The sequence below is a fragment of the Hemitrygon akajei genome, chromosome 5 (genome assembly GCF_048418815.1).
Source record: "Hemitrygon akajei chromosome 5, sHemAka1.3, whole genome shotgun sequence".
NCBI lineage: Eukaryota > Metazoa > Chordata > Chondrichthyes > Myliobatiformes > Dasyatidae > Hemitrygon > Hemitrygon akajei.
The window spans coordinates 149,212,886-149,240,157 of NC_133128.1; the positions used below are offsets into that span (position 1 = coordinate 149,212,886).

General features: G+C 40.0%; 1 protein-coding gene across 4 annotated transcripts in view; it reads left to right on the forward strand.

Annotated features, from left to right (window-relative positions):
- Positions 1-27,272, forward strand: part of LOC140728302 (uncharacterized protein C2orf80) — a 40,841-nt gene that overhangs the window by 2,133 nt on the left and 11,436 nt on the right. For 2 of the 4 annotated variants that reach the window (XM_073046839.1, XM_073046838.1), the window contains exons 2-7: positions 6,208-6,258; positions 9,742-9,851; positions 10,423-10,504; positions 15,690-15,772; positions 18,546-18,633; positions 22,075-22,152. In XM_073046839.1, the coding sequence (XP_072902940.1) occupies positions 9,799-9,851; positions 10,423-10,504; positions 15,690-15,772; positions 18,546-18,633; positions 22,075-22,152 (384 nt within the window). In that variant the 5' untranslated portion in view covers positions 6,208-6,258; positions 9,742-9,798. Of the gene's footprint in view, positions 1-6,207; positions 6,259-9,463; positions 9,572-9,741; positions 9,866-10,422; positions 10,505-15,689; positions 15,773-18,545; positions 18,634-22,074; positions 22,153-27,272 lie in introns of those variants that run through there. The other 2 variants (XM_073046841.1, XM_073046840.1) reach the window with 2 other exon arrangements.

Genomic DNA, 27,272 nt, shown 5'->3' on the forward strand with positions numbered 1-27,272 from the left:
CAAGTGTCATCATGCCGCAAGCACCAACATAGCATGCACACAATTTACTAACTAACTCATAATTTGAAGTGGTGAGTGAGTGAGAGAGCGAGACATTGTTGCAGGGCAGGAATAATTTGAAAAGAACAAGTATCACTGAGAGTGGATCATAATTTGAAGTAGCCAGTGAGAGGGAGGCTTCATTGCAGTGTGGGGGCCATTTGTAAAGAACATGTCTTGTTGGGAGTAAGTTTTATTTGAGCTAATAAAAAGAAGGGAGGTGTAAGCAGAGTGTCCATTGTTGAAGTGGGCCAGTGTTAGAGCAGGAGGTTTTGGCTCAGTAGGCTTGAGCAAGAACAGGTGGAGGTTCTATATAAGTTTCTAGTAATTATTTTTTCTTTGCCTATTAGTTCACGCTAGTGCACTGAGGATGGGTCCAGAGTCAGTGGGGTGTTTCTAATGTGGATGTGGGAACTCTGGGAGGCCTCCAGTCTCCCTGATAACTCCATCTGCATGAAGTGCATTGAGCTGCAGCTCCATAGAGACCATGTTGAGGAACTGGATCTTCAGCTCAATGACCTTCGGCTCATACAGGAAAATGAGAAGGTGATACATAGGAGCTACAGGGAGGTAATCACCCCTAGATTACAGGAGGCAGATAACTGGTTAACTGTCAGGAGAGGGGCAAGGGAATAGGAAGCCAATGCAGAGTATCCCTGTGGCCATTCTCTTCAATAATCAGTATACCACTTTAGATATTGTTCAGTGTGAGGGTAGATGACCTATCAGGGGAAGCAGCAGTGACTGGGTATCTGGCACTGAGTCTGGCTCTGTGGCCCAGAAAGGAAAGTGGGGGGAGGAAGAGAAGTGCAATAGGGAAAGGGGTTTCCATTGTTAGAGGAGCAGAAGAGAGATTCTGGACGTGAAAGAGACAATCAGATGTTACGTTGCCTCTCAGGTGCCAGGGCCAGGGATGCCTTGGACTGGGTTCACAGCATTCTAGAATGGATGGTGAGCAACCAAAAGTTGTGGTACATATTGGTAACAATGCAATGGTAACAATGACATAGAGGAAAAGGGAGGAGGTCCTGAAGAGGGAAGATAGGAAGTGGGTAGAAAGTTGAAAAGCAATCTCTGGATTGCTACTTGTGTCACATGCCGTTGAGGATAAGAATGGGATGATTTGGCAAATGAAACTGTGGCTGAGGAATTGGTTCAGGGTTTCAGATTTCTGCATCATTGGGATCTCTTCTGGGGAATGTCTGACCTGTTCAAAACAGACAGGTTCTAACTGAACCCGAAGGGGACCAATATCATTGTAGGAAGGTTTGCTAGAGCTTTAAACCAGAATGATAGAGCGGAGAATGGGGCAGTTGGTGTGCAAATAGGTATAGTGTGTAGTTAGACTTTGAGGAAGGACAGGCTGATGACTGGACAAAATTGCAGTTAGTGGAATGGAATGAGTTAAATTGTAACATTGGGGCAGAGTTGAAAAAGGTGATGAATACAGGACTGAATGTGTTCTATTTGGATGCAGACAGTATATGGATTAAAGTAGATGATGTAACACAGTTAGAGATTGGCTGGTTTGATGTTCTGGGCATCACTGAGTCATGGCTGAAAGACGATCATAGTTGGGAGCTCAACATCCAAAGATACACATTGTATCAAAAGGACAAGAAAGTAGACAGAGGGGGGTGTGGTGGCTCTATTGGTAAAAAGTGATATCAAATTCCTAGAATGAGGTGACATAAAATCGGAAGATGGAGAATCCTTGTGGGTAGAGTGAAGAAACTGCAAGGGTAAAAAGACCCTGATGGAAGTTATATACAGGGCTCCAAACAGTAGCCAGGATGTGGGATACAAATTACAAAGGTGAATAGAAAAGTTGTTTTAAAAAGGCAATGTTATGATAGTCATGGGGGAACTTCAATATGCAACTAGAATGGGAAAATCAGGTTGGTGTTCAATCCCAAGAGAGGGAATTTGTTGAATGACTATATGATGGCTTTTTTGAGCAGCTTACGGTTGAGTCCTCGAGGGGATCAGCTATTCTGGATTAGGTGTTGTGTAACGAACTTGGTATGATTAGGGAGTTTATCGTATAAGGGGACAGTGATCATAATATGATAGAATTTGCCCTACAGTTTGAGAAGGAGAAACTAGAGTCACATGTATCATTATTACAGTTGAATAAAGGGAATTCTAGAAGCATGAGGGAAGATCAAGCCAAAGTTGATTGGAAGGGTACACTAGCAGGGATGATGGCAGAACAGCAGTTTCTGGGGGCAATTTGGAAGGCGCAGGATAGGTACATCCCAAAGTATTCTAAAGGAAGGATGAGGCAACTGACTGACAAGGGAAGTCAAATCACCATAAAAGGAAAAAAAATGGGCATATAATATAGCAAAAAAAAGGGAGGTTAGAGGATTGGGAAGCTTTTCAAATTCAACAGAAGGCAACTAAAAAGCCAAGAGGGGGAAAAGATGAAATACGAAAGTAGGTTAGCCAGTATTATAAAAGGGAATACTAGAAGTATTTTCAGATGTATAAAGAGTTAAAGAGTGGTGAGAGTTGATATCAGACAACTGGAGAATGATGCTGGAGAGGTAGTAATGAGGAACAAAGAAATGGCAAATGAAATTAATAAGTATTTTGCATCATTCTTCACTGTGCAAGACACTAGTAATATGCTGTAAATTTGGGAGAATTTGGGGGCAGAAGTGAGTACAGTTGCTATTACTAAAAAGAAGATGCTTGGGAAACTGAAAGGTCTGAAGGTAGATGAATAGCCTGCACCAGGTTGACCACATCCTAGGGTTCTGAAAGAGATAGCTGAAGAGATTGTGGAAGCATTAGTAATGATCTTTTACAAATCTCTAGATTCTGGAATGGTTCTGGAGGACTGCACTCTAAGAAGAGAGAGAAGCAGAAGAAAGGAAATTGTAGGCTAGTTAGCCTAACTTCAGTGGTTGTGAAGATGTTGGAGTCCATTATTAACAATGAGCTTTTGGGGTACTTGGAGGCACATGATAAAATAACCAAAGTCAACATGGGGGAATCTTGCCTAAGAAATAACAGGCAGGATAGGCAAAGTAGAATCAGTGGATCTTGTTTACTTGGATTTTCAGAAGGCCTTTGATAAAATACTGCAAATGAGGCTGGTTAAAAAGTAAGAGCACATGGTGTTAAAGGAAAGCTACTATCATGGATAGAAAATTGGCTACATGGCAGGAGGCCAAACCACAGAACCATAGAACACTACAGCACAGTACAGGCCCTTCAGCTCTCCATGTTGTGCTGACCCATATAATCCTTAAAAAAAATTGAATAAAGGGGCCTTTTCTGACTGACTGCTGGTGACTAGTGATATTCCATTATGGTTGATGTTAGAATCACTCCTTTTTACATTATATGTCAATGACTTAGATGATGGAATTGATGGCTTTGTGACTAGGTTTGCAAATGATATGAAGATAGGTGAAGGGGCATGTAATAGTGAGGAAGCAGAGAATGTGCAGAAGGACTTAGACAGATTAGGAGAATGGGCAACGAAGTGGCAAATGGAATATGGTGTAGGAAGTGTATGTTCAGCATTGTGGTAGAAGGAATAAAGGTATGGACTATTTTCTAATTGGAGAGAATATTCAAAAGTCAGAAACGCAAAGTGCTTTAAAAGTCCTTGTGCAGGGTTCCCTAAAGGTTAACTTGCAGGTTGAGTCAGTGGCAAAGAAGGCAAATGCAATGTTAGTATTCATTTCAAGAGGGCTAGAATATAAGAGCAAGGATGTAATGCTGAGGCTTTATAAAGTACTGGTCAGATTGAACTTGGAGTATTGTGAGCAGTTTTGGGCCCTTCATCTATGCTGACACTGGAGAGGGTCAAGGGAGGTTCAACATAATGATTCCAGGAATGAAAGGATGTTTCCTTTAATGGGGGAGTCTAGGACCAGAAGGCACAGGCTCAGAATAGAAGGATGTTTATATAGAAGAGAGATAAGAAGGAATTATTTACCTAGAGGATAGTGAATCTGTAGAATGATTTGCCACAGACTGCTGTGGAGGCCAGGTTGTTGAGTATATTTAAAACAGAGGTTGATAGGTTCTTGATTAGTCAGGGCATCAATGGTTATGGGGAGGAGGCAGGAGGATGGGGTTGAGCGAGCTAACAAATCAGCCATGATGGAATGGTGGAGCAAACTCAATGGGTTTAATGGCCTAATTCTGCTCCCATGTTTTATGGTCATGCATCTTTGGAATGTGGAAGGAAATTGCAATACCTGTGGTCATGAAGAGAATGTACAAATTTCTTAAAGACAGCAACAAGAATTGAACCCCTGAATGCTGATTGCTGGCACTGTAAAGTATTGTACTAGCTTCTACACTACAATGATGTCACCTCCCAGTAAAGACAGATATCGATGTTGAAATTTATCGATGCCTTCATCTTGCCAGTAAAGCCTTGGATTGACTGAGTAAAAGTTGTGTTTGATGATCAATATCTCAAACTGATACTGTATAGATCTTATGGAGACACAAGAGACTTCAGATACTGGAATCTGGAGCAACAAACAATCTGCTGGACAATTTTAGTGGAATGGCCTTTGGATAGCAGTGATATTTGCCTTTTTATGTGCTTCTGAAACCTGGTTTGGTTAAGGTAGGTATCTCGTAACACTGAAAAGTTAACATCAATGTTGTCTTTTCAAAACCTTCCAAATCCATTGGAAGGATAAGCCTTCACTCCCAGGACAACATCCCCAGCAGGAAGGCCCTAGTTACATTCTGTCAGCTTCATTGGCCAAGCTGCATTCTTTGCATGCCAGACAACAGACCAGGAAGAGAGAGGTAAAGATTCAAGTTTGTGCTCAAAGCCTATTTCAAAGGTTGCAAAGTATCCACTGGCTTCTGCGAATCGCTGGCTGATGACAGTGCTAGAGGGAAGGGAAGTTGAAGTGGCTTGGATGGGAAGTTCAAGATGGCCAGTGCTGTTGGAGAACAGGTTTTTTGCAATATGGTTGCCTATTCTATGTTTGGTCTTGTTGATGTAGAGGAGGCCACACCGAATGCAGAAGAAGTGGTCGGAGTATGTGCATGACATGGAAGAGTTGTTTAAGATGATGATGAAGGAGGAGGGGAAACTGTCAAACCTTATACAGTTGCAGAAAATAGTGCCTAGTGACCGGGAGGAGTGAGAGATGGGGATGGGGTTCTTCTGCATTTGGTGTGTCCTCCTCTACGGCATTATTTAGCTCCTGAATCTTGAGGCTAAGTCCCCTAATTCTAGTCTCATCTACCAGTGAAAACAGCTTTCCTGCCTCTATCTTATCTATCCCTTTCATAATTTTATATTTTTTTATATAAGAACTCTCATTTTTCTGATTTCCAGTGAGTACAGTCACAGGCGACTCAATCTCTCCTCAGTCTAACCCCCTCATCTCTGGAATCAACCTGATGAACTTCCTCTGAACTGCCTCCAAAGCCAGTATGTCCTTCTTCAAGTAAGGAGACCAGAACTGTATGAAGTACTCCAGGTGTGGCCTCACTAGTACCCTGTTCAGCTGCAGCATAAACTCCCTGCTCTTAAATTCAATCCCTCGAAAAAAAATGAAGGCCAACATTCCATTTGCCTTCTTGATAGCCTGCTGCACCTGCAAACCAACCTTTTGTGATTCATGCACAAACACTCCCAAGTCCCTCTGCACAGCAGCATGCTGCAATTTTTTTAACCATTTAGATAATAATCTGATGTTCCATTTTTCCTTACAAAGTTGATGACCTCGCATTTATCACAGATATCAGTAAACTTCCACGAATACTTTGAGGTCATCATACCCATTTATTGCGTGTGGGATTGTTTTGATTCTAAAACATTTAGAAAAGAATAAATGAATATTCATGTTAATCAGCTGTCATTGAAACCTTCATGATGAAATGAGGGAAAGCATTAGGTGGCCATCTCCCATAATAACACATCATTAAGTACATATCTGTGCTACCAAATATCCAGTTTAGAACACGACCTTTTTGTCTTTTGACAATTTGTGTATTCAGGGAGCCATCCCACAACACTAACAAAATCAGTATGTTTTTTTTATAAATATATAAAGTGGAAGAGGGTGGCTAAAGTCAATGTAGATCCCTTGGAAGACGTGAAGGGGAAATTGATATTGGGTGATAAGGAAATGGCTGAGGCATTGAACGACTATTTTGTGTCTGTCTTCACAGTGGAGGACACGTCTAATGTGCCAAAGAAGGATGTTATGGACGAAATGGGAGGTGAGGACCTCGATAAAATCACTGTCACTGAAGAGATGGTGATGAGCAAACTTGAGGGCCTGAAGGTAGATAAGTGCCCTGGTTCTGATAGGATGCTTCCCAGGGTGCTGAGGGAATTGGTGGAGGTTATAGTAGACACTTTGGTAATCATTTATCAAAACTCTCTAGGCTCTGGGCAGGTCCCGGCGGATTGGAAGACAGCAAATGTCACGCCACTTTTTAAAAAAGGATGTAGGCAAAAGATGGGCAACTATAGGCCAGTTAGCTAAACATCTGTAGTCGGGAAAATGCTTGAAGCTGTCATTAAGGAAGAAATAGTGAAACATTTAGAAAGGAGTGGTTCCATTAGACAGACGCAGCATGGATTCAGCAAGAGCAGGTCCTGTTTGACAAAATTACTGGAGTTCTTTGAGGACATAATGAGTGCAGTGGATAGAGGGGAACAGGTGGATGTTGTATACTTGGATTTCCAGAGCGTTCGATGAGGTGCCGCACAAGAGACTCATAAATAAGATATGGATACATGGAGACAGAGGAAGTGTATTGGCATGGATAGTGGATTGGTTAACCAATAGAAGGCAGAGAGTTGGTATAAATGGGTGTTTCTCTGGTTGGCAGTCAGAGGTGAGTGGGGTGCCGCAGCTTACCATTTACACTGATGATTTGGAAGAGGGGACTGAGTGTAGCGCAGCAAAATTTGCTGATGACACTAAACTGAGTGGAAAAGCAAATTGTACAGAGGATGTGGAGAGTCTGCAGAGGGAGATAGATAGGTCAAGTGAGTAGGCCAAGGTCTGGCAGATAGAATACAACGTTGGTAAATGCGAGATCATCCACTTTGGAAGGAATAATGAAGAGCAGATTATTATGTAAATGGTGACAGATTGCAGCATGTTGTTGTGCAGAGGGACATGGGATTGCTTGCTCATGACTCGCAAAAAGTTGGCTTGCAGATACAACAGGTTATTAAGAAGGTAAATGGAATGTTGGCCTTTGTTGCTGGAGGAATTGAATTCAAGAGCAGGAAGGTCATGCTGCAACTATACAGGGTACTGGTGAGGCTGCACCTGGTGTACTATGTGCAGTTCTGGTCTTCATATTTGAGGAAGGATATACTGGCTTTGGAGGCAGTGCAGAGGACGTTCACCAGGTTGATTCCAGGGATGAAGGGGTTAACCTATGAGGAGAGATTGAGTCGCCTGGGCCTATACTCTGGAATTCAGAAGAATGAAAGGGGATCTTATAGAAACATACAAAATTTTGAAAGGGGTAGATAAGATAGAAGTAGGAAAGTTGTTTCCATTGGTAGGTGAGACGAGAACTAGGGGACATTGCCTCATGATTCGGGGGAGAAGGCTTAGGATGGAGATGAGGAGAAACTGTTTTTCCCAGAGAGTGGTGAATCTGTGGAATTCTCTGCCCAGGGAAGCAGTTGAGGCTTCTTCACTAAATATATTTAAGATACAGTTAGATAGATTTTTACATAGGGGAATTAAGGGTTATGCAGAAAAGGCAGGTAGATGGAGCTGAGTTTACAGACAGATCAGCCATGATCTTATTGAATGGCAAGGCAGGCTCGATGAGCTGGATGGCCTACTCCTACTCTTATTTCTTATTTTCTTATGTTTTGATTGGTATTTTATGCCAACCAGGGCAGTCCTGTTGTGGATTGTTGTGAAAGATGGAAATGGTCAGAGTGGGGTTCAAGCACAATCAGGTTAGAGGCTATGGAGGGGAGATCCCCTGATGTGATGAGATGTATGATGGCTTGGTGTTTGTAGGAAGTGTCTGAGACTTGCTGTCTATCCACCTGGAAAGTAAAAGTCAATCCTCCAGACTGTAACTGTTCTACTCTAGCCTGTGGGTTCGATGATCATGCTGGGGGTGGTGTGAAGTTAACAAAGAGTGCCGTTCAATCAGTGAAGTTGGAATGGGTGAAATCTGCTCTCATTACCCCAGACAGAACAGAGCTAAAGTTTTCTTGATAAACACCTTTCACTTACTAGCTCCACATCTAGCACATCACTCTTTAACTTTTCTGCCAGCTGCAATGGGATCTCACCACCAGGTCATGTTTCCTCCCCATCCCTCTCTGCTTTACACAGGGACCACTCTTTCCACAACTCTCTGATCTACTCATTCCTCTCCACCTATCCCTCTCCATCCCCTGGCATTTTCCTCTGCAGCTTGCAATGTTTGTCCCTGCACCGCTCCCTCACCACCATTCGGGGACCTAAATAATCTTTGCAGGTCAGGCAAAGATTCACTTGTGCCTCTTCCAATTTCTTCAATTGCATTGGTGAGACCAAGTCAAAACTAAGTGACTTTTGCAGAATACCGGCTCTGTCCACAGTAGCCATCTTTGTTGGGGGTGGATTGGAGTTGATTCAGAGACAGCAAGAAACATAAAACGTAAGACACATTGAGCCTTACGGTAAAGCAGAGGCAGAGGGTGGAAGGTGTTAACTAGGTAAGGGAGATATAATGAGCAGATGAAGCTGGATGGGGGAGGAGGAGAAGATAGAGACAGAGGCTGGAAGGTAAAAATGAAAGTAGGTAAGGGGGATGATATGCAGATGAAATTTGATGGATTTGGTAGGCAGTAGAGAGTAATAATGTAGATAGCAGGTAGCAGAGGGGTCTCGGGTGTGAGAACAGAAAAGGTGAACCTTAGGGAGTGAGAACCTGGCTGAACGTTTAACAATGGGGAAGGATCATGGGAGGGACGGTTACCTGAAAAATAGAAAATTCAGTGTTCATAATATTGTGCTGAAATGTATCCAAGTTAAATTTGCTTAACGGGTTAAATGGCATTGATGCTGATACAACAGTGTTCTGTGAAATATTTAAAGAAGGATGTATTCTAGTAAAATTTACTCTTAACTAAGCAAGTATTTCCTGTATTCTAGAAAGAAATTTGAGTATCCTACATCATCTTTTTCAGAGTATCTGAAAGCTACTTTATAACAAAAGAAGCATTTCTTTGTTGGTTTCTAATTGAAGATAAATGAACTGAGTAAGCATTTGGGAAATGTTATACCGTAAGTGAGACACATGTAATTTAAACCCAGGGCACACGTTGCCGTTTTTGTTTGCTGCAAGGTTTCCAAGCAACAGAAGAGTACTTTGATTCTTTGGATTGAGATCAGAACCCTAGGTATTATCTTTTAGTAACTAAAGAAAATTTCACAGATATTTCTCCCCTCAATCTGCTGTCGATGATTATAATTTTATTTGAAGTCAAGAAAATATTGTATTTTTTTTGGGGAATAGAACTCCTGAGATCCCAGGACAGCACTCTATACAAATTCAGGTATTGTGTATTTAATTACAAAAATTATACCTTTGAGAGTAATTTCCCACACATGAAACTATATCGAAATGTCTTTAATCATTTAATTATCAAAATGTTTTGTCAGTAAATACAGATGAAATTAGAATTGTTGTGTTGTTCCTGGTAAAGAAATTTAATTTTCATTGCAGTGGATAAAATAAAGCACAGTCTCCAGAGTCCATTCACAACGGGATTTTTGAAGGAGAATGGCACTGAAATTGGAAAAGAAACGAATCAAGAAAGAAATTGAAAAATTATTGTATGTATCTGATGGTAATAATATGCTACTCTATTTTGTATGCAAGCTTAAAAAAAGTCAGAAGAATACACGAAAGGCAGAAAAACTCTTAAAGGATAAACAGAATTGTCAATAACTTTTATTGTTTACCCATGGTCTTTGAGATATTTGAGGCTCTCTGATTTTGAATGGAAGTGACCATCTTCTCTGTTTAATGTCTGACTCAACTGTCAACACATCTGGATCATGGTCGGCATAACAGATAAAAATGTCTGTTCTCACCCAACACGTTTTTGTCAGAGACCACAGATTAACAATTGGAGTTAGAATTTTCTTTGGTTATGTTCTTGTAATTTTTTCTCTCATTAGCCCAGGAATATTGATGGTGTCATATCTTCTAGTGAATTAAAGAATTGAATCCAATTTTTATGTTTGTTCTGGCTTAACATTATAGAAAGCTAAATTTTAACTTGCATGCAGAGGAAGTTCAGTGATCTGCCCTAGATTGTACTTTTAATAGGATAGGAAACAAAGTAGTTATTTTTAGCTGTTGTGCTTTTGTCATGTAATCAGGATTTATTTTTGTATAAAGGAGAAATTACATTGGCATCAGAATTCATGAAAACAACTTCGATCCCAAGGGAAAAATGGAGTCAACTTACTTCACTGATCTGGTAATAATATAAACTACATATAGTTCTTACTTGGACAATCTGAAATAATATTTATTTGTTTGAAATATTCCTTTATTAGGAGTTCACAGCATAGTGGTTAAGATACCAAACTAGTAACCCAGAGACCTGGACTAAAGACTCAAATCCCAATGATGGCAACTGTGGAATTTAAATTCAGATTAATAATTAGGAATTTAAGAACAAACGACTGTTGTCATAAAAGCTATAGGGTTGTCAGAAGAGGAAATCTGCCATCCTTATCTCGTCTTGTCGAATGGTAACTCCAAACTCACTCATGTGTTTGACTCTCAAATGACCTCTGGAATGGCCTCTCAAGCTTTTCAGTTGTATCAGTACTGCATATACTGTACAAGGTATTAGATAGTGACATATATGCATTTCGTTAATGAATTTACTTTGAAGTTTGAAGTTACTGGAACAAAGAAAGAGTAGAAGTGGATGGTTCACCTGTATTGGACTAGGCTCAAAATCTGGAGACAGCGAAGTTGTACATATCACAGTTCAGCTCGCAAAATTATCTTCATAAACGTTAGAGGTTGGTGTTAAAATTTGGAAACCTGTCAAGCTATAGTCTGTCCACTGACTGCAGTGTGCACCAGCTATAATATGCCCTACAGCATCTCCCAAAAATATGACCTCTGGCATCAGGAAGGGCAAGGGCTTTAGGCAGATTTAAACTGGAGTCAACACTGGAATGCAGCTGGTGGAATTATTGGTATACAGCTCAGTGATCTTGGTTCAATCCTGACCTCTGTTGTGCAGATGGGCAGGTTAATTGGTGACTGTCAATTTCTCCTAGTGTGCAGATGAATAGTAGAATGTGGACAGAGTAAATGGGAAAGTAGAGAAAAAAAATGGGATTCATGTACAGGTGTAAACTGCTGGGCTGAATGGCCTGTTCCTGTACTGTATGGATCTATGGCCCTAGGTCGCTCATCATTCTGACTTGGAAATACATTACCATTTCTTCATTGTCCTGGGGTCTAAATCAAGGAACATCACACTCAGCAGCACTGAGGGTATACATTCAGTGGAATTGTTGTCACTCAAGAAAAGTGGCTTGCCACCAACTGCTCAATTATAAGACCTTAAGATATAGGAGCAGAAGTAGGCCATTCAGCCCATCAAGTCTGCTCTGCCATTCAATCATGGGCTGATCCAATTCTTCCAGTCATCTCCACTTCCCTGCCTTCTCCCCATACCCTTTGCTGCCCTGGCTAATCAACAACCTGTCTATTTCTGCCTTAAATACACACGATGACTTGGCCTCCACAGCAGCTCGTGGCAACAAATTCCACAGATTTACCACCCTAGGACTAAAGTAATTTCTCCACATCTCTGTTCTAAATGGACATCCTTCAATCCTGAAGTTGTGCCCTCTTGTTCTAGGCTCCCCTACTATGGGAAATAACTTTGCCATATCTAATCTGTTCAGGCATTTTAACATTTTTATAAGTAGGAATGTAAAAAGTTAATAAAATCAGTTTACTTTTTCTTAATGTTAAATGTATGAAATCTGGGACCAATACCCCCAACAAATCCGAATCCCTTAACATTTTGCCAAAAAATTATATGGGTTATCTCAGTCTATGCTTAAGGGTAAATGATGCCTTCATTGTTGTGCTTAACTGAATTCTATAAACCAGTTCAGATTTTATAAGGAATTGTACCACAGACTTTCCATTAACTTTAGCACATGAATAAATGCATTCCCTTGTGAATTATTAAACAGGACAAAATTAACAGCTAACAATGGTTTCTCTGCAGAATCATGCTTAGCATCTGCCTGATTCTGTGTCTGTCTTTGAGTGGGGCCTAGACCATTAACATCTGAATCAGAAGTGAGAGAGTTTTTGCTGAAACAATACTAACACATGTTACTTAAATGAATTTTACATGATGTTTCAGATAGACATTTCATATTATATTTGCAGGATAGGTCATTTCATTAATTTCTTCTTTTTAAATGAGCTTAGGGGCTGTTAAACTGTCAACTGGGTAAGATTACAGCTTCTGAAATTACAGAAAATAGAAGCAAATATATATCTGGAATTTAAATCTCTAACCCAGCATTACAGAATCACAGAAAATTTACGGAATAGAAGGAAGCTATTCATCCCATCCAGTCCCTGCTTGCTTGAAGAAAAATAACCATCTTGGCCCAGAATTTGTGGTCAATAATGGCTTTACCACTGATGTAGAAGAAAACCCCATACAAATTGAGAAGTCATTACCATGAGGTTCTTTCTTACTTCAAAGGGACCTTGAACATAAATATTTTAAATTCATTTAACTTCAAGTGAGTTGCCTTGATTGTTGGGAAGAAGGCTGAAAATAGTAGGCACAACTGCAGTTACGAACTTGAAATTTTCATGATATGATATGAATGTATGAAAGTTATTGTAAGTTTCATAGTTAACATCTTTAATCTTGCCGCTATTTCTATAGTACCTCACCTTTAAGTTACTTTTAGATGTTTTATTGTGTTCTATGCCTTATTCCATTTGTAATTTTTAGGTTACTTCTTGGTGACTGATATTTACAGCTCAGCATTCAGAACTATCATCTGCTCAAGAATTATCAATGAACTTCAAGACCTAGACCTCAATACCACCTTGTGCAACAGGATACTTGATTTCCTCACTTATAGACTCCAGAAGGTTCAGATTGGCAACATCTCCTCTACAATCTCCATCAGCAAGGCTGTGGGGTTAGTGGTTAGCCTCCTGCTCTACTTGCTTTACACTTATGATTATGAGACTAAGTATAACTCCAATGCCATATTTAAGTTTGCTGATGACACCACTGTCACTGGCCAAATCAAAAGTGGTAATGAATCAGCATATAGGAAGGAAATTGAAAATCTGACTGAGTGGTGCCACAACAACAACTTCTCACTCAATGTCAGCAAGACCAAGGAGCTGATTATTGACATTAGGAGGGGGAAACCAGAGGTCCATGACATCGTCATCAGGGATCAGAGCTGGAGAGGGTCAGCAGCTTTATATTTATCATTGTTATCATTTCAAAGGATCTGTCTTGGGTTCAGCACGTAAGTGTCATTACAAAGAAAGCACAGCAGCACCTCTACTTTAGAAGTTTGTTAAGATTTGGCACATCACTGAAAACTTTGATAAACTTCTCTCTGTGTGATGGAGAGTATATTGATTTCATCGTGGCCTGGCAACAATGCCCTTCAATAGAAAAGCCTACAAAAAGTAATCGATACAGCTCAGTTCATCACAAGTAAAGCCCTCCCCCACCATTGAGCACATCTACATGGAGTTCTGTTACAGGAAATCAGCACCCTTCAACAGCGACTCCCACCACCCAGGTCATGCTCTCTTCTCGCTGTTGCCATCACTAAGAAGCTACAGGTGTATCAGGACCTACACCACTAGGTTCAGGAACAGTTGTTACCCCTCAACCATCAGGTTCTTGGATAACTTCAAGATAACTTCAGAGGGGATAACTTCACTCAACTTCAGTTGCCCCATCACTGAATTGTTCCCACAACCTATGGACTCACTTTCAAGCACACCAACTAATGTTCTGGATACTTATTGCTTATTTATTTATTATTGTTATTATTTCTATCGTTTTCTTTTTCATTTTATATTTGCAGAGCTTGCTGTATTTTGTACATTGGTTTGTCCATCTTTCAAGATACAATCATTCATTGATCCTATTGTAAATCTTCTATTTGCTGTGAATGTTGGCATGAAAATGAATCTCAGGGTTGTATATGGTGACATTTACTTTGATAATAAATTTACTTCAAACCTGAATTTCTGTCAAAATAATTATGACACCCAATCTGATGGTGATTATACATGTTGCCCAATATCACGGGAGAATTCTGTTTAATTAATAGATTTAATTAATTTGTGGATGACTTAGAAAATAAAGACATAGTTATAGTTGCTAATAAATCCAATTATGGAATTCTTAATATTCTTAAACTTACTTAATCAGTTTAGAGTGTAGAAGCTAGTAGCAAATAGAATAGCTGAGAGGACTAACACAAATGAATTTGAGGAGAAGTTAGATATGCATCTGTGGTCCAAAGAAAGAGTGATATTGATAGGGCAATGAAGAAGTGAGGTGAAGAGTGACAAGAGGAAGATCATGTAGAGAAAAACAGAAACATTGCCTTATTGGAATCTTCTCTTTGTTGTAACATTTATTATAAAAGGGAAAGGAAATATTCTTCTTTTCTATGAAATTTACTCTGAAAGTACAACATGTGCACTTATCACATATTACCCTACCAGATGTGAAAACCATACATTCATTTTCATCTTTTCCATTTCCTTGTGATTCTCACTGTCAATGGAAGTGGATAGCACTTTTGTAAAAATATATATTGACATGAGAATTGTTGAAACTGATTAGTCTGTTATTGTCATCAGACATTTACCAAATTAAAAGTGCAACATATTTTTCTCTTAATCTTCACCTTTCTTAAAGGGTGTAAACTATGAAGGCAGAGCTCTGCCATTTCATTCTATCATTGTAATTCTGTGTCTGCACAAAGAATATTCCTTATAATTACTTTTACACCAGTCACTCTGTCCTTCAATTGCACTCCATTCAGTCACACCAAGTTTAGCATTCAAAAATATAATCTTGGCTTTAAAAACTTCATAATTTTAACTATAGCACAAAGATTGTCTAGAAAGCACAGGTAGAAAAATGATGGGTACTGAAAGGAATACAAATTATATAGATTACTACATCAATGCCACAGTTGATAGTGAGTACTATGTTGGCTATGTTGCATTAGACTTGTACTGGACCTCAAAGTACTCATATTTTAAAATCTTTGAATAGTCATAAGCTTCCACGAAAATTAATCTGTACAGAGTTGTGATAGTATTGTTTTAGCACCAGAATTATATTGTAAATCTCCACTGAAACAAAACTTGAATGATAGTATCAAGCATGATTTTTTCTTACTTAATCTTATGATCATGTTCAGGTCTACTGCCTACAGATACAGAGGTGTTTGGCTAAGAGCTGGTAGTTCTGTTTCTCAATGAAATGACCTTACAAAAAGGCTCAAAAGTACATGAACACAATAAGCATTGCCTGCATAACATACAGCGCAGAGAAAACTAGCTAAAATAACCAGAAATAACCCATTTAAACTTTATTGTTTTAGGCACATTATGACCTGGCTATCAATGTTGCTTTGCTTTGGTTAACTGATGAGGAAGACAGGGAAGATCTTGAAAATGAAAAAGTGTAAGTACCCCAACTGTGACCAATTAACGATTGATCAATCATGATATTTTAATAGAATAGGTCACTTTTAAGCAACCAAACCTTATACTATGGGAATATATATTGAACATAAAATCATAGAATAATAAGAGCTCCATTTACATCATTTAGGGAGTGACAAAACAGTTTGATGAAGGTAGAGCAGTATATGTGGTGTATTTTAGTAAGGCATTTGGCAAAGTTCCCCACGGAAAGCTTGCCTGGAAAGTCATGAATGGGATCCATGGAAAGTTAACAGCATGGATTTGGAATAGACCTGCCTACAGAAGACAGGGTGGTTGCAGTTGGAGTGTATTCTGCCTGGAAGTTGGTGACTAGTGGTGTTCTGCAAGGATCTGTTTTGGGATCCTTGCTCTTTGTGATATTTATAAATGACTTAGATGAGGAAGTGAAAGGGTGGTTTGGTAAGATTTCTGATGACATGAAGGTAGGTGGTGTGGATACTTAGAAAGATGTAGTAAGTTACAACAGAACATAGACTGGATACAAAGTTGGGCTGCTGAGAAGTGGCAGATGGAGTTTAATCCAGAAAAACATGAAATGATGTACTTCGAACGATCAAACTTAAAGGCAAGTTCAGAGTACTTAGCAGTGTGGAGGAGCAGAGGGATCTTGGTGTCCAGATCCAAATATTCCTCAAAGGTGTTATGCATGTTGATAGGGTGTTAAGAAGGCATATGGCAGTGGTTTTCAAACACCACTGGGTTATTGCTCCCTTGGCTTCCAGACCACATCCCCAGTGCCCACCTCTGTCTTTCTGGCCATTACATAAAACCTATAAATAACCTTGATTTACAATGCCCAGTAAAAGAATATAAGAACTGCAAATTTAAAACAATGACAAACAATTGCAAACATTATTCAAATCCATTTACGGTTACAAATAAAATTATTTCTTTATTTAATTACAATAAAAAGCAATTTTCATCAATAATTTTAGAGCTTACATTAGTAGTCTAACTATTTATTACTTCATTGCTTTTTCACCTTTCAATTAAATAGATGGCATGGTGCAGTGATATCAGCTTCTCAACATCAGGCTGAATGTCCCTCAGAAGGAATCTCAGATCCCCACGTTCAGTAACTTGCAGTCTGTTTTGTTGCATTGAAAGAAGTTGGGTGATTGCTCTCTGCTAGATATAATGTTGGAAGGGCGCTAAAGAACATCTTGACATTTTTCCACTGTGCAGGATAGTGTTCAGAGATTTATTTCTGCAACCAAAAGTCTTGAAATGATCTTTTGAACCTCTGCTTCAGCTCAAACTCATTTTGTAGTGAGATCAGTTCTTCCTCTATCCTTCCTGTTAGTTCCTCATTACAAGTTTTCAGGAATGGATTTATTTCCCCATTGGGATGAAGAGAGGATCCTGAAATCTCTCTGATGTGTCTTTATGCAGCTCCCCCATGTAGGCACAGGATACTTAAAGATCATCACCTGGTATTCTTTCTTTCTCTTCCAACTCAAGAGGCCTGGAATTTGGAAAAAGTCAAGATGGCCAATATTGCACTTAAATAGGGTTAACTTGGACAGAAATGTAGAGGTGACTGAATTGACTTTGATAAGATGCAGTCATTTCCTTGCGATTGAAGATTGATTAAACTTTGTGACTAATTCTGACAAATAAGCAATGTCATACCTAATATTCTTGTATTGATTACTGAGTGAAGTATTCAAGTCTCCAAAGAATTTTATGATAGTTTCAAAAAGTACATAGAAGTGTCTCTTTTATAAAAGCATATAAAAGTGGACTCTTAGCCAGCAAGTCTTTTCCTGGGCCGCAATGGCTAATACTAGAGGACATCCTATGAAGGTGAATGGAGAACGGTTTAGGGGAGATGCTGAAGGTAGTTTTCTTACACAGGGAATGCTAAGTATTTGGACTGCATTGCTGGTTGAGGCTGATACATGAGAACATTTAAGAGACTTAGGCAATTTGATGATGGAAAAATAGAAGGATATGGACTAAGGATGGAAGGGTTAGATTGATCAAGGAGGTCACACAACATCATAGGCCAAAGAGCTAGTGCTGTGCTGTATTTTTCTGTTCTATTCAAATTAAATAGATAGTCAAAATCCAAAGAGGAACAATTTTTAGGGCATTTTTAAATACAGAATAAATAATCTGTTGATGCTGTCTAAAATCAGAACACCATTTGTAGTTAAAATTAGCTTTCACAGAAAGGCAGGAATCAGCAAGTATATGTAGTTTTGAGTTACTCTTAATAACTAATTTTTTATGTACTGCCTACTGGAATGAATAACTTGTTTCTCAAAATATATTCGTGCATTAGAATTTCAGGGTGAAGGGCACCTGCTGGTTTTTCATGAAAAGGCAAACAAAACTCTGAATAGTTCATCTGGGATTTTTGACGACCTTTGAAATACAAGCAAAAGATTATTGCATTTTGCATATAAATGGTGCTGTAGATAGGATATTGTCCGGACAATAGAGCTTGGAAGAAGTTAAATCTTCCTAGCAGCTACCTTAAATTATTTTGTATAAATTAATTAAAATGCTAAATCTGATTTGATTGCAATTTATATGATGCTGATCACTTACTCTTCAATTATTGCTGCTTCCTTTTGAAAAAACTGTTGTGCCTCCTCTCCGAATTCTTCTCTTTCAATAATAAAAACAATGGAGGGCCAAGTGGAATACAAAATTTTATACTGTTATTGCAAAATACACACTACTTTCCTGAAGAGAACCTAATTTAATTTTATTGACTATAGGACTATATCAAGCCGTGTTCTTTCTAAATACCCAAATAAACTGGAAAGAGAAGCAATGATCCTTTCTTCTTTCGCTGGAATTTTAATGGCAAGTCATTGCATTTTCATTATAGCGAACTATGTGTATCTTTTTATACTGTGATAAGACTTAAACTTATATGTATTTATACAAAAGATTGTTTTGTTAAATGTAAAATAGAAACAAAAATGCTGGAGATATTCAGCAGATTAAGTTCAGGCTGAGAGCCTTTTATAAAAAGATAAATTAAAGTGATAATTCTAATAGTTTCAATCATCCACTTTCTTTCAAATCTATTAGAGTAATTGGAAGGAGTTTCTTTGTTGCGGATATTTTGGACTTGCAGTTGTTCCTAATTTTTGAAGGAATAGCATTATTACAGGTTGATAATAAAAACGGAAACTTAGCACTTTTAATAATTAAATACTTGCTCAATGCATACTGTGCCTGCCTTATTTGATAAACCTGCACACCTGCTCATTAATGCAAATATTTAATCTGCCCATCGTGGCTTCAGCTCATTGCCTAAAAGCACACTGACATGGTCAAGAGGTTCAGTTGTTCAGACAAAACATCAGATTAGGGACGAAATGTGATCTAAATGACTTTGACCATGCAGTGATTGTTGGTGCCATATGGAGTGGTTTGATTATCTCAGAACCTGCTGATTTTCTGGGAGTTTTACACACAGCAGTCTAGAACTTACAGAGAATGGTGTGAGAAACAAAAAAAAGATACAGTGAGTTGCAGTACTGTGGGCGAAAACAGCTTGTTAATGAAAAAGGTGAATGTCCAGATTGTTTGAGACTGCCTGGAAGGTAACAGCAACTCATATAACTGTATGTTACAAAAGTGGTATGCAGAAGAGCATCTCTGAACACACAACACATCAAACCTTGAAGTGGATGGGCTACAGCAGTAGAAGACCATGATCATACACTGAATGGGCTCTTTATTGGGTACAAGAGGTACCTAATAAAGTAGCCACAAAGTGTATATCATTTATTAAAATAGCTAGGATAATGAAACAGATTCTATGATGTTTTACAAGAACACCATTCATGTCCACCTGGAATATCAGTAAAACTTTGAGATTCAATCCTAGGGACAATTGACTTAAACAATGAGGAAAGAAATTGTACAATTTAAAGTCAACAAGAAAAAGAATGGGCAAAGGGTGACTGTATATGGCACCCCAACTCCAAAGTAAGAGTAATATGTTGAATCACAGTTGGTGGTTATAAAGTTATAGAGTTAAGCAGCATAAGAACAGACCCTTCTATGCTGATGATCATGCCTATCAATGTCAATCCCAGTTGCCTGCATTAACTCCGTATTCCTCCGTGCTGTGAATGCTTCTTAAAGCTTTTGGTTCCATCACCTCCCCCAGTAACTCATTCAGATTCTAACTGCTATTTATGTGAAAAACTTAACCCCTTTAAAACCTTCTCCCTCTCACCTTAAACTTATGTTCTCTTGTTTTAGACATCCATCCCTTGGGAAACAGGCACTGGCTATCTCATGATCTATCTGTATCTTAATTTTATATAGCTATATGATGTCACCTCACAGACTACCTCACTCCAGGGAAAGCAGAGCCAGTCTACCCAATCTGTTCTAGGCTCTGCAATCCAGGAATTTCCTTGTGAATCCTGCTGGATCCTCTCTATCTTAATCATGCCCTTCCTATAGTGTGGTGACCAGAACTGTAGCATCAGTGTAAAAAGCAAACACACTGATGCATCAAACTTCCTGACTCATTGACAAGGTGTTCTGAAAAGTCAGAAGCCTGTCAGGGTTGTGTGTGTGACTGTGGGATTAGCGCTGAGGGCAAGCTTGACCTTCTGGTCAACTTGGGTATAACCTGGACAATATAAAAATTAGAACTAAATGATACAGGCAACAAGGGATTGGCAAGCCTTTTAGTCTTGCAGTACGGAATAGTGCAAATCATGCCATGAATTGCATCAGGAAGAATGCAGTTTGTGCTGCAATTTGCACTAAAGGTATTCCTTTCCAATACAAAATCTACCAATACCATAGAGTGCTGATAATTGTAAACCTGTTATCAATTGTCCATTAAATCTCATTGTTTGATCAATTACAGCCTATACTTATTAGATCATTAAGTCATTTCTGTAAATTATTGTTTAGTGATGTGAAAAGAATTCTTTGAAATATTTTGTGTCATGTTATTTGTTTCATTGCAATGCTTGTGATTTTTTCTTTTATTATTATTCTAAGATGCTCCAAATATTTCTCAATTCCTCTGTCAAGTGCTATCCCCTTTTTTCAATTCCTCTGTCTCTGTCTCATCTGCTCTCAGGATGAGGCTTTTCATCCTAGAATGAAGGAGATGTCCTCCTTTTTCAAAGAAAGGGCTTCCCTTCCTCCACCATCAACGCTGTCCTCAACCGCTTCTCTTCCACTTCACGCACATCTGTTCTTACCCCATTGTCCTACCAACCTACCAGGGATAGGGTTCCGCTTGCCCTCACCTACCACCCCACCAGCCTCTCTGGTCAACACATAATACTCTAAAGTTTCCACCACCAAGCTCATCTTTCCCTCCCCCCCCACTTTTTGCTTTCCACAGGGATCGTTCCCTATGCGACTCCCTTGTCCATTCATCCCTCTCCACTGATCTCCCTCCTGGCACTTATCCTTGCAAGCTGAACAAGTGCTACATCTGCCCCTACACCACCTCCCTCACTATCATCCAGTGCCCTAAACAGCCCTTCCAGGTGAGGCGACAATTCACCTGTGACTCTGTTGGGGTCACTTACTATGTCCGTTGCTTTCCGATGTGGCCTCTTGTACATCAGTAAGACTTGGCATAGATTGGGAGACAGCTTTGCTGAGCATCTATGCTCCATCCACCAGAACAAGCGGGATCTCCCAGTGGGAACCCATTCCAATTTAACTTTCCATTCCCATTCCAATATGACTATCCACAGCCTCCTCAACTGTTGTAATAAGGCCGCCCTTAGGTTGGAGGAACAACACCTTATATTCCGTTTGGGTAGCCTCCAACCTGATGGCATGAATGTCAATTTCTCAAACTTATAGTAATGCCTCCCACCCCCCTCCCCCCTTCTCCATTTCCCATCCCCTTTTCCCCTCTCTCACCTCATTTCCTTGCCTGTTCATCACCTCCCTCTGATGTTCCTTCCCCTCCTTTTTCTTTCTTCCATGGCCTTTTGTTTCTTTCATCAATCAACTTCCCAGCTCTTTACTTCATCCCTCCCTCTTCAGTCTTCACCTATTGCCTGTGGTTCTCTCCCCTCACCCCCCACTTTTTAAATCTACTCCTCTGCATTTTCTCTCCAGTCCTACCAAAGGGTCTTGGCCTGAAATATCAACTGTACTTTTTCCCATAGATGCTGCCTGGCCTGCTCAGTTCCTCCAGCATTTTGTGTGTGTTGCTTGGATTTCCAGCATCTGCAGATTTTCTCTTGTTTCTAATATTCTTCCAAAGGCTTTAATCATTTTTTAAAAATCTGGTTTCAGAACAGTTTGCCTGTAGAAGACATTCTTGAACTTTACAGATTTAGACCCTCAAGTTTTCCATTCTGTAAGGGAATGAAGGTAAGATTATCTATGGGAGGATAAAGAAAATAAAAAATCTAAAGTCCTGTTGGTCATTTCATAAATCTCGCTTCAAGATTATTTTCTTTAGTTGTTCATTTATTTTGCTTCAAAATCATTTAGATATTATATCAATATGTGTCAGTAATTTGAATTACAAGCAAGCAGTTGTTTCCATCATTGATTCTGGTCGGATACAGAAGCATCACACAACATTTCCACTCTCCATTTTATTGCAACCATTTTGTGTATGCAGCTTTAAAACTAATAGACATATATAACTGTTTCCTATTGGCTGTTCTGAATCTTTAACAATGGAACAGTTTACTGCAGCTAATTCTTGATTCAGAAGTATAGTTTGAACAATTGTCAGTTTTTATAGTTTGACATTATTTCCTTAGTTACCAAATATTGACTTGGATAAAAGAAAACTATTGTAGCTGTTTATATTTACCCCACTTTATAGCTTTCTCCTTCTTCAAAGAAGAATCCACCATTGGTGCTGCCTTCACCCCCAATTCTTCCATCTCCCAAACATTTGGGCTCATGCCATCTTCCCACAGCCTAACAGTTCCTCTTCTCCTTACCTACCTCAAAGTTCAAAATACGTTTATTATCAAAGTATGTATTCATTATCCAATCTTGCAATTCATCTCCTAACAGGCAGTCAAAAAACAAATACAAACATTAAAACAAAGACCATCAAACACCCAATGTGCAGATAAAAAACATAACATAACATAACAATAAACGAACTGAACTGAACTGAACTGAAGTCCACAAAGAGGGTCCTTCCACAGACCCTTAGTTCAGCGGAGCAGCGGACAGAACCGGCCCATTCCTCCCTCAGGCCCCGACAACGTTGACCTTTTTCATCTGTCCTGGTACCTAAGTTGTTGTTCAGTTGCTTCAGTATGCTTTGGCGCCTAGACCCCGCCACCTCGATTTGCCCTGTACCCGGCCTTTCTGATTTGGCCTGGCACTTTAATCAGTTGAAGCTGGGGTCTTCCCCACTCTTGGCGATGGGCTGTTGCCTCGCCTCACCTTGGTTCTGCCACATTGAATTGCCTCCAGGTCCAAAGGGAAGTCGCAGGAGTTATTCGTGAAGATTGTTTACCAGATAAAGAGTGATTAACAAAGTATTTAGTTGATTTCTTTGCTTCATTGGCCAGCAGCCAGAAGTCGCTGAGATTCACCAGTGCCATCTTAAACCACAAAATGGAGGAGCAACACCTTGTATTCCTTCTGAGTACCACTCCATGGGTCTCTGCAACCAACACATCATTCTCTGCAACATCTGCCATCTCCAAAGGGATCCTACCTCCAAACATATTTTTGCCTCCCGCCTTGATCCACTTTTTGCAGGGATCGTTTCCTCTGTGGTTCCCTTCTCCATTCATATCTGCCTGCAAATCTCCTTCCCAGTGCTTATCCCTGCAAGCGGCCATAGTGCTACACCTGCCCATTCACCTCCTCCATCACCTCCACTCGGGGCCTCAAATAGTCCTTCCAGGTAAGGCAGCACTTCACCTGTGCATCTGCTGGGGTCGTCTATTGTGTCCAGTGCTCCTGATGCAGCCTCCTCTACATTGGTGAGACCCGTCATAAATCGCAGGATTGCTTCATCAAGCACCTCCATTTCCCCCGCCAAAAACGGAACTTCCCAGTGGCCAAACATTTTAATTCCGATTCCCTTTTGTCTTTTCCCTTCCCTTTAGCCTTTTTACAGATGCAGAAGAAACATGAAGTAACAACTGATGATCTCTGATTTATGTTACTGATACATTGAATTTCTTTATGGAGTTTGTTTCTTGGAATGGAGGTTGGTGACTGCTGGTGTGCTGCATGGATTGCTATTGGAACTTCGTTACTTGTTATTTATATAAATGATACTGATGCAAATGGACAAGGTTTAGATAGATAGATAGATACTTTATTCATCCCCATGGGGAAATTCAACTTTTTTCCAATGTCCCATACACTTGTTGTAGCAAAACTAATTGCATACAATACTTAACTCAGTAAAAAATATGATATGCATCTAAATCACTATCTCAAAAAGCATTAATAATAGTTTTTAAAAAGTTCTTAAGTCCTGGCGGTAGAATTGTAAAGCCTAATGGCATTGGGGAGTATTGACCTCTTCATCCTGTCTGAGGAGCATTGCATCGATAGTAACCTGTCGCTGAAACTGCTTCTCTGTCTCTGGATGGTGCTATGTAGAGGATGTTCAGAGTTATCCATAATTGACCGTAGCCTACTCAGCACCCTTCGCTCAGCTACCGATGTTAAACTCTCCAGTACTTTGCTGCCGACATGACATTAGGAAGTGTTGTTGATAATGAAGGTGGTTATTGTAGATTCCAAGGGGATCTTGATCAATTAGGGAAATGGGCTGAAGTGATTTCAGTACAGATGAGTGTTAGGTGATTCACTGGAAAGAGAAGCCAGGATTTACAGTGTACTTTAAACGGTAAAGTCAATAGAACAGAGGGACCTAGGAGGACATACAGTAGTGCATTGAAAGTGGTGTTACAGGTAGACGGAGTGGTAAAAAAGGCATTTAGCACTTCATCAGTTAGGACACGGAGGATAGGAGTTGGAATATTATGTTGCAGTTGTACAAGTCAATGGTGAGGCTGTACTTGAAGTACTGTGCACAGTCTTCGTCACCCTGTTATAGGAAAGGCATGATTAGACTGGAAAGAATGCAGAAAAGATTTACAAGGGCTTTTGCCAGGACTACAGGACCTGAGTCTTAGGGAGAGATTTTCCAGGCTTGGCCTTTTTTTTGGAATGTAGGAAAGTGAGGAGTGACCTTATAGAGATGTTTAAAATGATGAGAGGCACAGATAAGGTGGATGTCTTTTTCCCAGGGAAGGAGAGTCCAAAACTAGGGGGTATTGATCTGAAGCGTCTACTATTCCCTTGCTTCCACAAATACTGCCCTACTGGTTGTTCCTGTAGTTTGTTTTCTGCTACAGATCCTTGCATTTACAGTCTCCCGTGTCTCCTTGTAACTATGCTGTGTTCTGCATGATGATCTGCAGGTCAGACTTTTAACTGAACATTTCAGATTCAGTTTATTGTCATTTAGAAACCACAAATGCAATGCAGTTAAAAAATGAGACAACGTTCCTCCAGAATGATATCACAAAAGCATATGACAAAGCAGACTACACCAGATAATCCACATAATGTTTGGCAATCCCCAATCCAGAGTCCGGAGAGGCTGCTGCATATTAATATCACGCTACCATCTTAGCGTGTTCCCCGGAAAGGAGCTCCAAATCCACTAGACAAAACAAGACCAAAAACTAAAGCTACAAGACCTGCACAAAACCACATAGTTACAACATATAGTTACAACAGTGCAAACAATAGCATAATTGATAAAAGAAACAGACCATGGGCACAGTAAAAATAGTCCAAAGATGTTAAAAGACTATAAGTTTGAAAGAAACCACCACACAATTTCCACAAATCCTCAGGGTCCTGATTGACTCGTCATCCCACACCGGCGGCAGAAGGGAATACCCCCGCTATGGAATTCCACGGTGCCGCCCGTCTCAGCCTCACAGACACAGCACACAATGAAAGCTCCGTCGAACCCAGCCTCGCAGACACAGCACACACTGAAAGTGACCTGACTGCAGCAGATTCCGGGTCCGTCGAGCCTCCAACCATCCCCTCCAACACAGCTTCGCCGAGCACCATCCTCTGCCGAGCGCACTACTACGCCCCCGCCAACGGCCATCAGCAACGTGACCCCGAGGACTGGGGGCCTGTTCTTCTCTGCAGAGACCCGGACCTCACAGCAGCAGCAGCAACAAAGAAGGTCTTCCTGGAGAGTTCCAGATGTTCCTTTGTGCTCCCACGTCTGTTTTCATCCGATTATGATTGTGCACGGCACCCCGCTTCACAAATAACAGATAATCAGCTCAGGAGTGGCCGCTGCAAGCTGCGTTGCGCCGCCATCTTGGATTCCTTTGTTTCAGTGTTATAGTAGTACAGTTGTGAACTTTTGTACTTATGACATTTTTAAATTTGGAAATTTACAACATTCCCAGGGTGCTTCCTGGGTATGTCATTCTCTGCTCTAAGGAGAATGAAAAGCAAGATGTAACACTAGTGCCATCGTCAGGAAAGCTGAAGAATTATTTTATCATGGAAACACCAAATGGTGAATCAATCCATCACGTTGCTGGTTTCCCCAAATTAATGAAAGCAATGGATAGCAACCATATTTTTTACGAGTACATCAATTTATTTTCTTCATACAAGAGTGTATTCAAACTATGTGGCCAACTACAATGGACTGGAATGCAATGATGACTAGTTGGTAGTTGCAAAAGGCTTCTAGAATAATGCCACATGTTAGAAATCAGTTGTGGGAGTGTTGCCCTCTGCTCTGCCCTATAGTTATATCATAGGCCTCCTAGCAGTCAAAAGGAACTGGAGGAACAGATAAATAAAGGTGTTAGTTACTCTCAGTTTCCCCACATTGAAATCTATTTACATAGTCTTACCCACTTGTTTAGTGCATCAGTTTCTCTGCAACTGAATGCTTCAATCTGCATTTCTTACAGTGTCATCTAACGTGTCAACAGCAAAACTGAATGCTTAACTCTGCACCTCATCATTAAGTCATGTATGAATATGGTGAATATTTGCAGAATTTATGGGATGTGGCTAATCTGAACCCGTCATTCTGCATCCCTTCCCTTGATCTCCTTATGCTTAGGCAATCCCTAGCCAAGTCCATCTTTACAGTAGTGAGCACTGATGCCAACAGCACTTTATGGGATGGTCACCACCACCAATGTCATAACCCTACTCTTCAATAGTTGCCAAAACAAACTTGTATCCATCGGCATCATCCATCTCTTTTGTCACTGCTATAAAAAGCACAGTAGTGAATCTGTGCTAGTGAGATTCCATAAACAGTGATAAGTTAATGACCAAGTAGTCTGTCCCAGCGATTAATGGTCAAAGGATAGATCCAAGACATCAGGGACAAATAACCCTCCTTCAAATAGCTCAGAGTGATTTTTTCAAACTCAGTTGAGAGGGCTGGGGTCATGGGTCTGATATTAAAGCACTCCTTGCAGTGCAGCAGT